The sequence below is a fragment of the Aotus nancymaae genome, unplaced genomic scaffold, assembly GCF_030222135.1.
Source record: "Aotus nancymaae isolate 86718 unplaced genomic scaffold, 86718_ANA_hifiasm-v0.15.2.pri h1tg000029l, whole genome shotgun sequence".
Classification (NCBI taxonomy): Eukaryota; Metazoa; Chordata; class Mammalia; order Primates; family Aotidae; genus Aotus; species Aotus nancymaae.
The window spans coordinates 91,808,670-91,824,549 of NW_026988442.1; the positions used below are offsets into that span (position 1 = coordinate 91,808,670).

Sequence of the window (15,880 nt, forward strand, 5' to 3'; positions counted from 1 at the left end):
AGGCCCATCTCTCCTTTTCACGTTTTTCTGCCTGCTTTATATTCCCTGGAAGCTAATTAGATTGTGCCCACCAGATTAAGGATGGATCTGCCTTCTCCAGCTCACTGACTCAAATGTTAATCTCTTTTGGCAACACTCATACAGACACACCAGGATTAATACTTTGCATCCCTTAGTCTCCTCAAGTTGACACTCAGTATTAACCATCACACCTCCAAATGAGGAAACAGTATGAACAAAATATTAACCTGAAAGAATCTGAGATTTGTAAATAAGCATGTGACAGCATGTTCAACCTTTCCGGTAATCAAAGAAAATGCTAACACAAATAACTACGTATGTTTCTCATGTACAGAATTAACTATGATTTTAAATTTACTGTTTAATTCTGGCAAGAAACTCTGAGATAAGCACTGGTACTCTTGATTTGGAAGAAGTAAAGGTTATAGCCACAACTTATGAATGTATCAAAAGCTTTACATTCACTCTTAACCTTTGATTGAGTAATTCTGCTTGTCAGAATATACACTAAGGACAAAATTATGAAATCCAGACATTTATGTTCATATGGTTTATCACAGCACTATTCAACTAGCAAAGAAAATGAAACCATCTAGCAATTAAAATGAATTAAACAGCTTTTCTACTTTTATATGAGAAAATGTTCATGACATAATGTTTGGTTGTAAAAGCTCAGCACTTGAAATCACATATTCAGTAAAATCTCAAGAGTATAAAGCAAATATTCGTAAATGCATAAAGAGGGCTAAAGGTAGATAACTTTAATGTGCTAGAGATTGCAAGCAATTCTTAGGGTTTAGGTATCTTTTTGGTGTTTTCTCTATTTAATTGCTTTTCTTTTTGCACAAAGAGCATGTGTTACTGTGATGAGGGGCAAAACCTTTCATTAAAGGGCCCAAGTAACATCTACCCATCCAGTCTGTAGGGGCTCACCCAGGAGACAGCAACAGCAGCAGGGGACCTCCAACTTTGCTCCCAATAAGGACCAGCACTGAGGATTTGGAGGGCAGTTTCCCATGGGCAGTTTCCTCCCTGGAGAGAAAGAGAAAATTCACCTTCAGGACTGGATCACACCATCTCATACCTTGGAGGGCTCTGCAGCTTGTATCAGTCACAGCAGTGAATGAAGAGACAGCTAGAACTGTCAATGCCCACTGCACTGCAGAGCAAGTTCTTGTCACTGCTCTGAAACTCTGGGTTCTCGTCTTCACAATGGACTCTTGACAATACTCTCTTTAAGAGTATTTACGGGAATTAGATGAGATAAGAACTGGTTTATTGTTGCAAGATATAGCTGAGGTTTTTTAACTTCATGAATAAATATCCAGCACATGAAGACACACTAACAATGCATTTCTTGACTTAATATCACATTATCATATAATCAAATTTTTCATATAATTATTTTTCCTTCTTAAAATAATAGTCATTTACTTAACATTAGAAACTTTCACGGTTAAATTTTCTAAAATATATCCAATGTTTCTCTGCTAGCTAATTTGCTACACACTGTGAAACACTATTTACTTTCTTTTTCAAATGATCTGGGGTCCTTACTATAAACAAAGTATGTGTTAGAGGAGGAAGGGGGCCAACATCTTTAAGTAACTCCAGTGCACTCTCATTGTAATTATCTCATTAATTACTATCAAATATCTTACTTACAACAGCCTAACTTTGTAGATTGCTCCAATTTTCGGGATAAGAAAATTGAGGCTCAGAGAAAGAAAGTAAAATGCTAAAGATTACCCAGCTAGTAGGCAGTAACTAACCCAGATTGACTTCCAGAGCCCTTGCTCTTTAATAGTGCAAGGATCTGCCACATCTTCCAGTGATGGTTGGAGCTGAGAATGCTTTAGTTCTGTAACAAATGCTACTTTATCCTTGTATCTGACTTTTGTAGTATGTGGGGCTTTCCACTTTCGCTGTTTAGTTAGTTTATTAATTTTTTGGCTTCCTTTCTGTAAGGAATTCTCTACAACATTTTGATGCCTTCAATCTGTCCTACCCTAAGAAATTAAGGAAATCTCTTATGATTATGTCTAAGGCTAGTAGGTTCTGTAAGTGTGCTGCAATGACCTAATGACTTGTTCTTTGGTTACCTGGCAGGAGTTTCTGCTTCCTTCCAATTCTCCAGTTGCATTTCACATAATTAAAGTTGAGAATACACAACTTCAAGAGGAATATAAGTGAATTAATGGAACCGAAGAACACAATACAAGAACTTCATGAAGTATGCACAGGTTTTAATAGTCGAATTGATTAAGCAGAAGAACAGAGGTCGAAGACCAACTTAATGAAATGAAACGAGAAGACAAGATTAGAGAAGAAAGAGTAAAAAGGAATGAGCAAAGTCTTCAAGAAATATGGGACTATGTGAAAAGACCTAATTTACAATTGATAGATATACCTGAATGTCACGAAGAGAATGAATCCAAGTTGGAAAATATTCTTCAGGATATTATGCAGGAAAACTTTCCTAATCTAGTAAGGCAGGACAATACTCAACTCCAGGTAATACAGAGAACACCACAAAGATATTACTCAAATAGAGCAACTCTAAGACACATAATCACTACATTCACTAGGGTTGAAATAAAGGAGAAAATTCTAAAGGCAGCTAGAGAGAAAGGTCACGTTACCCATAAAGGGAAGCCTATCAGACTCACAGCAGACCTCTCACCAGAAACCCTACAAACTATAAGAGAGTGGGGGTCAATATTCAATATCCTCAAAGAAAAGAATTTTCAACCCAGAATCTCATATCCTGCCAAGCTAAGCTTCATAAGCGAAGGAAAAATAAAATTTTTCGTGAACAAGCAAGCACTCAGAGATTTCATCACCACCAGGACTGCTTTACAAGAGCTTCTGAAAGAAGCACTACAAACAGAAAGGAGCAACCAGTATCAGTCATCCCAAAAACTTACCAAAACATAAAGAGTATCTCTATAATGAAGAATCTACATCAACTAATGGGGAAAATAGCCAGCTAGCATTAAATGACAATATTGAACTCACAAATATTAATATTAATTCTAAATTTAAATGGATTAAATGCCCCAATCAAAGACACAGACAGGTAAATTGAATAAAACGTCAAAACCCATCGGTACGCTCTATCCAGATCTATTTCACAAGCAACGACATACAAAGACTCAAATCAAAGGGATGGAGGAAGATTCACTAATTAAATGGAGAGAAAAAAAAGGAGTTGTAACTTTCATCTCTCACAAAACAGACTTTAATAGTAACAAAGACTAAAAGAAACAAAGAAGGACATTACATAATGGTAAAAGGATCAATGCAACAACAGGAGTTAATGATTATAAATATATATGCAGCCAATACAGGAGCACTCAGATACATAAAACAAGTTCTTAATGACTTATAAAGAGACCTGGACTCCCGCACAATAATAGCGGGAAACTTTCACACCACATTGTTAATATTTGATGGATCAATGACATAGAAAATTAATAGGGACGTCTATGATTTGAACTTAGATCTGGAATAAGTAAACTTAGTGAATATTTATAGAATTCTCCACCCCAGGTCCACGGAACATACATTTTTCTCACTATCATATTACACCTATTTTGAAAGTGACTACATAATTGGAAGTAAATCACTCTTCAGCATTTGCATAGCATTTCACAGACTTAAATGAAATATTGGTTGGCTGTTTGTTATTTTCTTCCCTTATCCCTTCCTGTCTCCGTTGTTAAACACAATTATCGTCATAAAAGAGGTTTTTAATACCTATTTTTAGATTGCATTCCAGCCTGGGCAATAGAGCAAGAATCCTGCCCTCTCTCCCCGTTTTTCTTTCTCTTTCTTTCTCTCTCAAAAAAAAAAAAAGATTTGTAAGCAGTGGGGGTTCTTCATGACCTAACTGAAGAGAATCGTGAGTGCTTTCCCACTGCGTCAAGAAGGCCTGGAGTTTGTGCAGCCCAGGTAGAGGGGAGCAAAGCTGCTGTGCTGCACATCTCCAGGGGTCACCTCTCATTGTATTCAACACAGAGGACAGCCCCAAAGGCACTGCTCACACATCGTACAGACAGCTGGCCTGGCTCTCTGGATTGTGCGGGACAGGCCTTAAAGGCAGAAGGTAGAGGAGAGGAGGGAGTCACAAAAGTGCTTGGGAAACTGTCAAGTAAACAATGAAAAGCAGCACAGGACGGTTCAGACATCACACAGGGGAAGTACAGGGTGTTCCCCTGGGCGGGGTTTTAAAACAAGAGCCTCAAATTCCTGTCCTTGTCTTTGGGCAGAATGGGCAGATGACGCTATGATACATTTTTTGCAGGTGGTGCCAGTTGACTTGCATTTGACGAACCAAGGTGTGTATGGAAATCCATGTGTAGGTTTTCATGTCAAAAGTAGAGCAAATTCACAAACTCCACTGTGTCTGGGAGCTTCAGACAAAGGCAATGGGAACAAATCACCTGACCCTTGCCCAGCAATTCTTCCTGTTTTGGAATAATCTTTGCTAAACAGGCCATCCATGGGTACAGGGCTCGCAAAGGCCAACAAGACAGGGACTCTCCCCAGGGACAAATGCCCCGCGGCTGGCTCAGAGAGGCCGCCCAGCTATCCAGCCGCGGCGCAGCCAGCCAAGATTTCAACACGGGTCTGCCCTATTTGGTCACCATCCCCGACAGTGTTGGGCCAGGCCATCATTTCACATCAGGGAGTTCTCCTTGCACTCCAGGGGGACTTCTCAACCACAACCTCTGTATCCGGTAGTGGCAGATGGAAAGAGAAACGGTTAGAAAAGCTTGGTTCTTGCGCAGGAAAGTTGGAGCACAGAAGAGTTCAGAAGTGGGCGGGTGTGTGTTTAAAAAAAAAAAAAAGGGTGGAAACCCCACCAGCCAAGTCTGCAGAAAAAAAATAAATGAAGTCTGCCTATCTCCGGGCCAGAGCCCCTCCCCTCGGCCCGCGCGGGAGGCGTGTGACCCAGGTGCCGCTTCCTCTCGCCGCTGAGGGTCAGGAGCCCGGGAGCGCGACCCTCCCTCGGCCCGGCCCGGCCCGTCCCCGCGGCGTCTGCCCGGGCTGACGCCCAGGACCGTGGGCCATGAGCAGCCCCAACCGCACGGCGCCGCCCCTCGACCTCGGTGAGTACCCGCCGTGGGGAGGGGTCCCGGGGGCCCGCGGGAGGCCGCGGCCCGCAGCAAGCAGCCGGGGGCCAAGCCGCGGCCACGGACGCCCTGATGTCCCACTCCGTGCCCGGCCTCCAGGCCGAGGAGGCGCCCGCTGGGCTCAGATCCCCGACTCCAGCCCCTGTTCCCGGCGCCTGAGCTGTGCCTTGTCCCTGTCCCGCGTCCCGGACCCCGTCGCGCAGCGTCCACGCGCCCGGAGCTGGAGAGGCCGCCAGCCTGTCCGCCCGGGGCGCGTCGCCCGCCTTGTGTTTCTTTGTGCGGGGCATGTGAAGTGTCAGGGTCCAGAATCGTCCCCCTAAAGAACAGTTAGGGAAGAGCCCACAAGTTGCGTCTGTGCTGCTGCCCAGCCTGGGGCCGGCCGGGCGGGCCCCGTGAACTCCAGGCAACTCCAGCCTTGCCCAGGGACGTGCTGGCTCCGGTGGGCGCCGCAGGGACACACACACGCGGGGAGTCGCCGGCCTGAATCCTTTGGGGGGGTTTGTAATTCCTCGCTGCTTGTTTTCTTTCTCTTTTAAACCATCACCTTTTCTTGCTGACGGGAAATCATATGTGATGAAAGTTTTTGTAGGTGCTTGGAAACATTGCTGGGCCTCTCTCTGCCCTTTTCCTCTGCCATCGGGCTTTTGCAATAAAAAATTACCATTTTATTTAACCAAAAAGCTTAATTCATGCCCCTGTTATCCCCCACCCTGGCGCGGTCTGATCCTTAGAGTCTGTCAGAGAGTAGCTATCCTGAGCCTATCACGTGATAACGTTACCTTACTAACATGAGAATGATATGGGTATTGGAAACACCAACTCTCTTAGAAGTCTTTGAAATCCAGAGGGCTGTGAGGCCTCACCCCTCACCCTGCCGAAGCTTGACATAGATGAGAGTGACTTCGGTCTACATGTGTACATGGCACTGTGTGTGCCCATGGCTCTGCTTGGGCAACCCTGGGAGTGCACAGGCATCAAAGGTGCTTGGGAATGAGGCCCCTCAGTATGCACTGGGATCATCTGCACTGCCTGTTAGCAAGGCAGCCTCTCTTAGCTCCAGTTTACTCATCTGCAAAGCAGGAATAATATCAGGAGAGTCCTCATCTTAGCAGTAAGAAGTCCGTATAAATGGCTCCGCATAGAGACGGACACAACCTAAGTGCTGGATCCGGGCTGGGCATCTTGATATAATTGTACCTGGTTCCCAGAGTTCACATGCTTTAGTGTGTTTGTGTGTGTGTCTAACTTGAGCACGTATTTGTGTGTGTGTATATGGTGGGGCCTGGGTTAAAGGGACAGAAGCCACTGTCCTTATTCCAATTTAGGCACTGAGGAGGTGAGGCTGAAAGGCATCCCCATGTCTGAAGAGGATAGGCTTGCCAGACCCCCGCCCCGTGCCCAGCCCAGCCCCACAAGCAGTTCTCCAGGACTCAGGTTTCTGACCTTCAACACGTACCTTGGGAGACAAACAGCAGTGCAGCCCTTGCTGGCGTACTATTCCACCTTAGACTCGGATTGATTTATGGCAGGATCCCTGCTGTGTGGGAACTGCAGGGGGGTGGGGGGTGGCAGCTATTTCTTGCTGCTAACTCAGGCAGGATGTGTCTGTATCCTGTCTGTTTATGTAGCTGCTCATCAGATCCAGAGGTTAGAGTGGAGAGGACCACTTCCGCCAGGCAGGCTTGCTCTGCTCAGGTGGGCTAGGCCCCAAAGCCAGTTACCGCGCGTGAGTCATGCACAGCCATTCGTTTATCTTGCCCTTGGATGGAGGGGTCAAGGCTCAGTGAGGAGACACGGCCAGGTTTGGCAGCTTGATATAGAATTCACTGCCTCTGGCAGAAGCAGAGGATTCCATTAAGTGCCAAATGAAATTCCACCTCAGCCATTGCTCAATTCCTCCAGATGTCACTGGCACTGGGAGTCACATGGTGCTGGCAGTCAGCAGCTGGATCTTTCCAAGGGTGCCTGTGGTTAGGCAAGTATTTCTGGGGACTTGCAGAGCTCCCTGGAGAGCAAAGGGGTGGGCATAACAAGGCATTCTACGCGCTTGCGGTGGGAACAAATGAACCCCTCTGCAATGCTTAGGAAAAGGCCCCCTCTGCAGGGGTGAGAGGTTGTGGCAAGCCAAGTCAGTATGCCTCTTCTGGTGGCAAACCTGTGTGTACATCTGTGCCTCAAGTGCCTGTCTGAGGCCGCAGCCAAACCATCTTCCAGTAACTGAGGACACGCAAAGGCCAGCAAGCATGCTGTAAACACAAAACCAAACAGTAAAGTTAACAGTGAATGAAGAGTTAAAAATAGGAGAAAGACACCTTCTCCCTACCGCAAAGGCAATTGCTTTATTTCCTGAGGATAATCCTTCCAGAAGTATATTTGCCAATACAAATATTTCTTATTTTACATAATAAAATGTATTTCATGTATTTTAGTTCATCTTGTTCTTTTTCCATCAGAATATCTCTGAAACATGATACCTTAACACCATGTATAGACTAGCCCATTCTTCCCAGGGCTGCACAATAAGAATTGTATGAATATATAAATGACCTTGGTATTCTATTTAACCAATTACTCTTCCGATGGGCATTTAGGCTGTGTGCAAACTTCGTTTAATTTTTAAAACCAAACACAGTATTCCTGTGACAATGAGTAAGCAGGGCTGACGTGCAAGTGACTGTGAACTGTTAGGATAAATTCTCCTACCTCAGCATTTAATTTCTGTATCCATTTAAAACATTAGTAGATCTTGAGAAACTACCCTCCTAAAGGTCATACCAGTTTCTCATGCTCAAAAATAGCCTATGAAAGTCACCATTTCGCTGCATCCTCAAATTGCATTTTTTTTTTAATCTTGGCCAAACTGATGAGTAAAAAAAAACAGTCACTTTGGAATGAGCCCCTGTAATTGAGGCTAAGCATGTTTTCTTACTTCCGTAAGAGGTTGTATTACTTTTCTGGGAAGTGTCAGTTGATGCCGTTGTTCATTTCCTCTCGGCACCCCACCCCTGTGAGGAAACGTGACCCAGAAGTGAAAGGATGTGTCCTCATCACATGACGAGTGACAGGCAGAGCAGAGGCCACAGCAACATCCGTGCTGTGGAGTCAGCCCTGGGTTTGACCGCGCTCCAATGTTCACCAGCTTTGAGAGAGACCGGAAGTACCTCGGCACCTCAGTTTTCCCATCTGTGGGTGGTAATAACTGGAATCACCTGATGAGCAACAGCAGAAGGGACTGGCCCTGCACCCATAGCAGAGGCTTGGGAGGTGGCTTTTGTTAGCGGAATTCATTGGCAAAAGCCTGACCTGAGGATGCTGGTAATTTCAGAAGTCACCCTCCAAACCACTGTTGTTTTTACCTTTTGATAAAATAACAACAACCTTAGTACTTAGATACCAAGCCCTGGTAATAGCCTTACCTGGGTCTCCCCTGCACACCTGCTATGATAGGCATGTTCCTTTTTTCTTTTTTCTTTTCTTTTTTTTTTTTTTTGAGACAGTGTCTTGTGCTCTGTCACTCAGGCTGGAGTGCAGTGGTGCGATCACTGCTCATTGCAACCTCCACCTTCTACATTGAAGAGATTCTCGGCCTCAACCTCCCAAGGAGCTGGGACTACAGGCACGCACCACCACATCTGGCTAATTTGTGATTTTTTTGTGGAGACCTTTGGATGAAACACCAGAGGTTCAGTGAGAGATAAGTCACCGCCACAGGGCACCTAGGCACTGGGGATACAGCCAGGCTGTAGACACGGGCTGCCGGAACCCACAGGCAACCCAGGCCAACCCAAGGGGAGCATTGCAAGGTGTGTGGTCCACAACCTGCATGTGCCAGGCAGGGCACGCTGCTGTGGCTCTGCACACAGAGGGATGCTTAAGGCACAGACACTCAGGACCTGCCTGCCACCCCCAGCTCCTCAGCCAGGCCTGTGTCCCCCCAGTCCACCATCGCACCCATGCTGTGCTCTCTGTGGTCAGGCCTAGCCTGCACTGGGCTGCTGCTGCCCTTACCCACCTCAACAGCTGGCTCGGGGTGGCCCTCAAGCTCTCCCCCATGCACCATTTCAGGCCTGCTGCCTTTCCAGCCTCACCCCTCACAACTGCCCATGTCAGGCTCCTCAACACACCGAGTGCCCAGGGTACAGGCACCTGCTGGTCTGCTAGGAATCAGCTTCCCAAGCCTAGAAAACCACCCATCATGGCCGTGGGCACAGTTGCAGCCCTGACAGATTCCTGAGTCTGCCCTTTTCCCAGAATTCTGACCTCCCCAGGGGCTCTGTGACCCTGCCTGTCCCCGACTCAGGGCCTGGCACAGAGAGGTGTTTGCTGAGCTGCTTTGAAGCCGGTGGGTAATTGCAGGATGACCCCAAACCCACCCACTTTCCCGGGACTGCCACCATTCCAATGCCAAAAAAGCCTTTAAAAAGTCTTCAGTCAGGAGCTCCTGGTCTGGAGCTTGGCATGGACGTGGAGACCAGTAAAGAAGAAGCTGAGATGGACAGGAGTCTAACCCAAACAAATTCCAAAGGCACCTAGTCCTTCCCACCTTCTTACCCAGCTGGGGTTCATTTTTGTATCCACTCCCTCTTCCTCTGTCCCTGCCTCCCTCTCATCTCGGCCTGGGTTTTCTTCAGATCCTTACATAATCTGAACTGCTGAGAGAATGCAGGCTCCAGGCCTTAGTTACTACACATTTGCATTTTTCTACATTCTTCTAGAACGACGTTCCTGTACAAAACCTTAGCCCATGGCAGACACTGGCAAGAGCCTGTTTCCCGTATGAAGCAGAGTCTGGCCCGCCGACACTGGGTTCCTTCTCGGGCAAGGCGAAGGTTGGGCGGGCCCTGACATCACTTCTCCAGCCCCTGGAGAGGCTTTGCGGTTCTGACCCCTTCACAAGCGAGCGCTGGGCTTGGGGAGGGGTGCCTGCCTCGCCTGGGGTCCCACAGCTCCAGATGGGGGCAAAGCAAGGCTTGCTGCCGACCTGCCCGGCTCAGTGGCCCCTGCTCCCACCCCTGCTCTGCTGGTGTCACTCCCTCTCCTTCAGAACTCTCCGTGGAACTGCATTCTAGTCTCTCTTATTCCGCTTATCTATGTGAAAGCCAGATACCCCTTCTCTTATTGCGAAAACACTGAGGTCACACACTGCTTGGGGCCAGCAGGCACAATATTGGCCCTTTTTCTAGGGTTCAAGGGAGGAAGCTCCATTTCAGGGCATGTAGAGCCAGCCCTGGGCAGGGTGGCCTTGGTTATCTCCCTGCATCCCTGGCACACCCTGATGGCACTGTCTATCTGTACTTTGCACATGATCATCCTGACTGACACATCCTTGCAGAGAGTCACTGCCAGAGCACCTCGTACCCGCCGCTCCCACATGCAGTGGGCAATTTTGTGAGGGACTCAAGCACAGAGCTTCCAACTGACCCAGCACTGCCACTCTTCCTCCTAGAACTCTGGAATGGACAATCTTCGTGTTTTATCAGCAGTCGATGGGCACATGTTCTCAGCAGAGTCTTAAAAGGGGAAAAATTATAGGTTGCCAGATCAAAACCTGATAAAACAATGATGCGTCTGGTGTGGGGCCCAGCCAAGCCCTTCTCCTGTGTTCACTGGGCAACAGAGCCCGCTGGAGGTGAAACCCACTTTCACTGGAGAAACTCACCCAATGCTCTTGCTAAAACCTACACACGGGCCTTAGCAATGCTAGAATCTTCAAGTTCAGGCTCCCCTTCTGAATTCTTTTAAACCTTTAGCTCAAATAGACTTTGTGCCGAATCGCTAGTGATAAAGGGTTAGCTTTGAAATCTGAGGATGAAGTTTTGAATCTGGGTCCGCTGTGAGCCAGCTAGGACCTGGGACAAGTTGCTGGTCCATCACCTGGGACAGGGATGGCTCCACAGGGGTGGAACCTGCCCATCAGGGCCCTGCACTTCCTTGGTTTAGTGCTCTTCTGTTGCTATCTTCAAATTCTCTTGCGAACAAGGGGCCTCATGTTTTTATTTTGCACTGGACTCTGCAAACTCTATCACTAATCCTGATCCTGTCAATGGAGCTAATAATAGTCTCCACCTCAGGGCTTTGTTCGGAGGATTCAGTGTATCCTCATAGATAAACATCCTAGTGTAGCGCCGTGTTCATAATTGTGCTTAATTGCTTCCACTTACTGAGTGCTTGTGTGTGCTTAAATGCCAGCTTCCTCCCTGCAGCCCCGCTCCCTCCTTGCTCTCCAGACTCCTCTCTGTTTGCTCCTTGCCACGGAAAACCATCCATCTGGATCTGCGTGGTCCCATGGAGACCAGGGCAAGGCCTTCTCCCCCACGATGCTGCTCCTTCATGTTCTTATCTAAGAGTTGGCACTGAGGTGGAGAGCAGCCCAGAAAACACACACAGGCCCTGCTGTTAGCCACACGTGCCAGCTGTGTAACGGGGAGCAAGCCTCTTACCTTCCGGGGCCCCATTTCCTCACATCACCCCAGAGAGAGGTCATCTTTACCCCCACCTCATCTGGGCACCAACCCCTCAGCCACTCCTACTTGGGCTGTCTGCTTCTCCATGGAGAAGAGTAGGCTCTTTGCAAGCATCCTATGAGTGAAGGAATGAGTAAATGAGTCAGCAAATGGCCAGAGGGATGTGAAGGTCCATCCATGTAGGCAAGCAGGGTCTACAGAGTGTCCTGGGCCCCAGCAATCCCCGCACCCTCTCCCCACCCCAGGCAAGGTCCTGACCCTGGTCTACTCTAAGCTCCTCTCAGCTCAGCCCTGAGCTCTCCCCTGCCTGCCAGTGCCAACTCCCCTGAGTGTGAATGGGGGGCCTCGTCCAGCAGCTCACCTGGCCCTAATGCGCTCCATGAAGACCTTTCAATGTCTTCTTCTGACAGGAATTTCTCCTTTTTCCTTCATGCTCCTCTTTGGACGGGCTTGGATCTGGGTCTCTCTAAGGATCTGGCCTCTCTCTCTCTCTCTCTCTCTCTCTCTCTCTCTCTCTCTCTCTCTCTCTCTCTCTCTTTTGTAAGCTCCTTCTCAGCTTTTCCAAGTCCCAGACTCCTGGCAGGGGAGCCGGGCCTTGCTTGACCATGCCCTGGATGGACTTGTCATATGAATCCTCTTCCTTCTACTTCTGCCAAACGTCTCATTTTAGTGAAATTAATTTCAGTTACGGCTGAAAATCCTGAGTATTCCCTTTTTAAAATTTTTTCATAATCTTTCTTTTTTTCTTTTTCACTGATTGTCTAAACTCTCCTGAGCCACCCTTCTCTTCTGGTGACTGGAGCCCTGTCTCACAGCGGAGACAAGGCTTCACTCCACAGATGCCATCTCATTTCACCCTCTGGCAGCCCCAGGGAGGTATTTTTATCTCCATTTTGCATGTGATGATACTGAAACTAGCAAGTAGATGTGACTTGCAGAGAGCCTGCCAGCCCCTCACACACCCTTCTCTTCCCCCTCCTACACGCAGGCTGTCTGGAAGGCTCAGTCAGGGCCTGATCCCCAGGCACACTTCTCAGAGCCCACAGTGCTTCTAGAGGCCCACAACAGTGTTTGAGTTCCTTTTAAAATCGGAAAGGAGGAAATGGACCTTTGAGATCAAATAGTACATTTGCCATTATACCAATGCAGCCATCAAATATGATTTCTAATATTTGCTAGGAGAAGGGACCTATAAAGTAAAGCATCTTGGCCCATGGAAGTCACCCTGTGCCCTGAGCTCAGCCCATTGGAAGCTGAGGGGACAGAGCCCACTGTCTCTGCTCTCCCTGCCTGGACCTGCCCCCTGTTCCCAGGGCTCTGATCCTCCTCTGCACGGCAGTCCTGGCTCCCTGGCAGTTGGATCTGTCATGGCAGGGTTCCCTGGGCTGGGCACCTGCAGGGGCAGCTCCGGGCCAGCCTCTGCCTCTCCCTGTGGGGTTTCACAAACATAGCTGGAGTAGATGCTCGAGAGGCTCAGTGCGCGCACTACTTGCTGTCTCTCTCTCTGTCTCTCTCTCTCTCTCTCTCTGTCTCTCTCATTCTCTGTCTTTCTCTTACTCTTTTGTCCTTTTAAGTCAGAAGATTAGGCTACTCTGCACTTACAAGTTTAAAAATAAGTTGTCTTTGCCCTGTTTCATTATTGCAGAAGCAGTTCATGTTCACTGAAGAATTGTAGGAACGAGATCAAGAGGAGGCATGTAGGTAGAATCTCTCTGGGAAAGAGGGTGACTTTGAGATGGGATCTGTTGTCCTGATCTAAGCTTTCAGTTACCTGAGGTACAGTACAGTAAGATACAGAGAGAGAGAGAGGAGAGACTGGTTCATTTAAGTTTTGTACAGTACATTGTTACAATTATTTTATTATTTGTTATTGTTGTTAGTATCTTACTATGTCCCATTTATAAAATAAACTTTATCGTAGGTATTTGCATATAGGAACACGATCATGTATGTAAGGTTCGGTGGTATCTTTGGTTTCAGGCATCCACTGGGGGTCTTGGAAAGTATCCCCCAAAGGTAAGGGGGAACTGCTGATTCATGGGACAGAGAGGTGGTCACCCAATGGCAGCTCAGAGGGAGATTAGGGCACAGATAAGGCCAGAGGACCTCAGTCAGTGTAAAGAGGCCACCCTGTGAGGAGCCCAGAGGGGAGCCCTGGAGAGCCTCTCAGTGCAGTGATCACCTCAGATTGGGGCCCAAGGAATGCCGATGCAGGGCACGGCACTATAGCAGACTCTCGGCACAGGCGCCCGAGGTTGGGCACGCCCTGGCAAGCGTCCACGCCGCCCTGCTCTACACCTAGTGAGGACATGTAACACGCACAGTGCCTCCTTTAATGCTGAAAGCGTCACACAGATACACGTATTATTAATTCCAGTTTAGAAAGAGAGAAAGTGAGGCTCAAAGGGACGATTTCCCCAGGGCTTCCCTGTGTATCATTGACACGCTCCCTCCTGGAATCCAGGTGTGCCTTCCTCCAGCTCTGGGACTCTGCAGCGTGCCCTGCTGGGAGAGGCTGCCCATGACCCCTTACCCTTCTGCTCAGCTCCTTACAGCCCTGAGGTGGCTCTCCTGGCCTCTGAAGCAAAGGCCTTTCTTTGTTCCCCCCATACCCGGGACCACTTGTGTTCTCTCTGCCGTCTTCCGCAGGCACCCACCTGTGGCCCAGCAGCTGCAAATGCAGTGCTCAGAGTGGAAGACAAGGGCAGCAGGCCAACCCACTCTTCACCCGGGGAAGCAGTGGGCAGCTGCCACCCAAGGTCACTGCAGGGGCACTGGGAGAGAATAATGCCCCCACCAACTCCTGGCCAATTCCTGGAATGCCTCCACCATGGAGCCACCCCTGGGCTGGCAGCTTTGTTCTGTGTTAAAATGTCACAAGCCAGCCAGAGGACCATTGTCACCGCATGACCGCAATTTCTGTTACACTTTGCTAGGCACTTTCAAATCTGTTTCTTCTCTTCATTCGAGAGATGCTGGTCTCCCTCTTCCACAGGTGTATAAAGCAGAATTCAGGGAAGTTCAGTGACTTGGCAGAATTTCCACAACCAGGTGGCAATGGAGGGAGCAAGACTGAACCAGTCCCTTGTCCCTGACTCCTTTGTGAGTACCCTGTTTGAGCCACAGAAACTCATTCTTCATTCTTAAGTGGGAAGGGCTGAGGCTGAAGAGTCACTGGAAGTAAGAAACAGACGTTGACCTTCTGTTCTCCTGCCCACTCTCCCCTCCCTCCCTGTACACACACACACACACACGCACGCATACAAGCACACACACATTTCTTCCTACACACCACCTTCTTGCATTTCTTAGCAGAAGACAGGTGTCAGCCCCAGACCTGAGGCAGACCCTTGGGGATCTGATTTGGGGCAGAGCAGACAGGCATTTGGTCCAGGGGTCCTACTGACCTCCCAAAGATAACTAAAAACAAATGTAAGAACTGCTGCCTACAGCATCTTTTGGCCTTGGGCATCAGGTGCCCTGTGCTTTGGAAACTTTTTCTACTCCACTATTTTTGGGACCCTGTTCCCGTTTCTTTGCCTCAGTATAGAGCACCTGCCATGTAGAGTATCTCCTCATGGCCTCCTCTGTCTGCATCTCACTCAAGATCATTGTGGCCATCAGACCCCACCTGGCAGACAGAGACACATGGATTCTGAGAATTCAGCAAGGCTATTTTGCTTATTGTGGCTTTGGGTTCAGCACTAACTCTCCCAGACTATTCTGCAATGAATCCTCCCTGAGTCTATTGTAAAGAAAACAGCAACAGCTTTCCCCAATAACGCCCCTGTAGTTAAATATTTGGGTCAGTTTCCAAATATGACTCCTATGTGCATTTCCCCTTATTCCCAGCCTGTCACATGATGTGGAGTCCTTTTCTACTTTCCAAGTCTGCAGGGACTTCTCAGGTAGCAGGTGTCATGAGCCCCGAACCTTTAGCTTTTCATTGACTTATAGTGAATACAGTCAAGAGCCCCACCGTTAGACGTCCCGCTCCAATCTGAGGAGCTTTGCTTTTAATCCAGGGAGTCCCTACTGTGTGCAAGGTGCCACACAGCAGACACAAAGAGACAAAGACCGTATCTTCAAAGGGCCTTCAGCCTAGTTAGGAAGGGGAGACCCAGGAGCATCAGAAAACAGAGCAAGTTGAAATACTGATCAGAGGCACGTGGCCCGGCAGACTGCTCATTGCACCTGGCTCAGGCACAGGTAGCAGTGCCAGGCTGCTTTGGGATGAAAGCCACATCTTTGTGAACT

General features: G+C 48.2%; 1 protein-coding gene across 2 annotated transcripts in view; it reads left to right on the top strand.

Moving 5' to 3' along the window:
- Nucleotides 1–5,058: 5,058 nt before the first annotated feature.
- Nucleotides 5,059–15,880, top strand: part of GYPC (glycophorin C (Gerbich blood group)) — a 33,375-nt gene continuing 22,553 nt past the window's right edge. The window contains exon 1 of one of the 2 annotated variants that reach the window (XM_012462338.3): nucleotides 5,059–5,135. In XM_012462338.3, the coding sequence (XP_012317761.1) occupies nucleotides 5,096–5,135 (40 nt within the window). In that variant the 5' untranslated portion in view covers nucleotides 5,059–5,095. Of the gene's footprint in view, nucleotides 5,136–14,665; nucleotides 14,726–15,880 lie in introns of those variants that run through there. The other variant, XM_012462337.2, reaches the window with a different exon arrangement.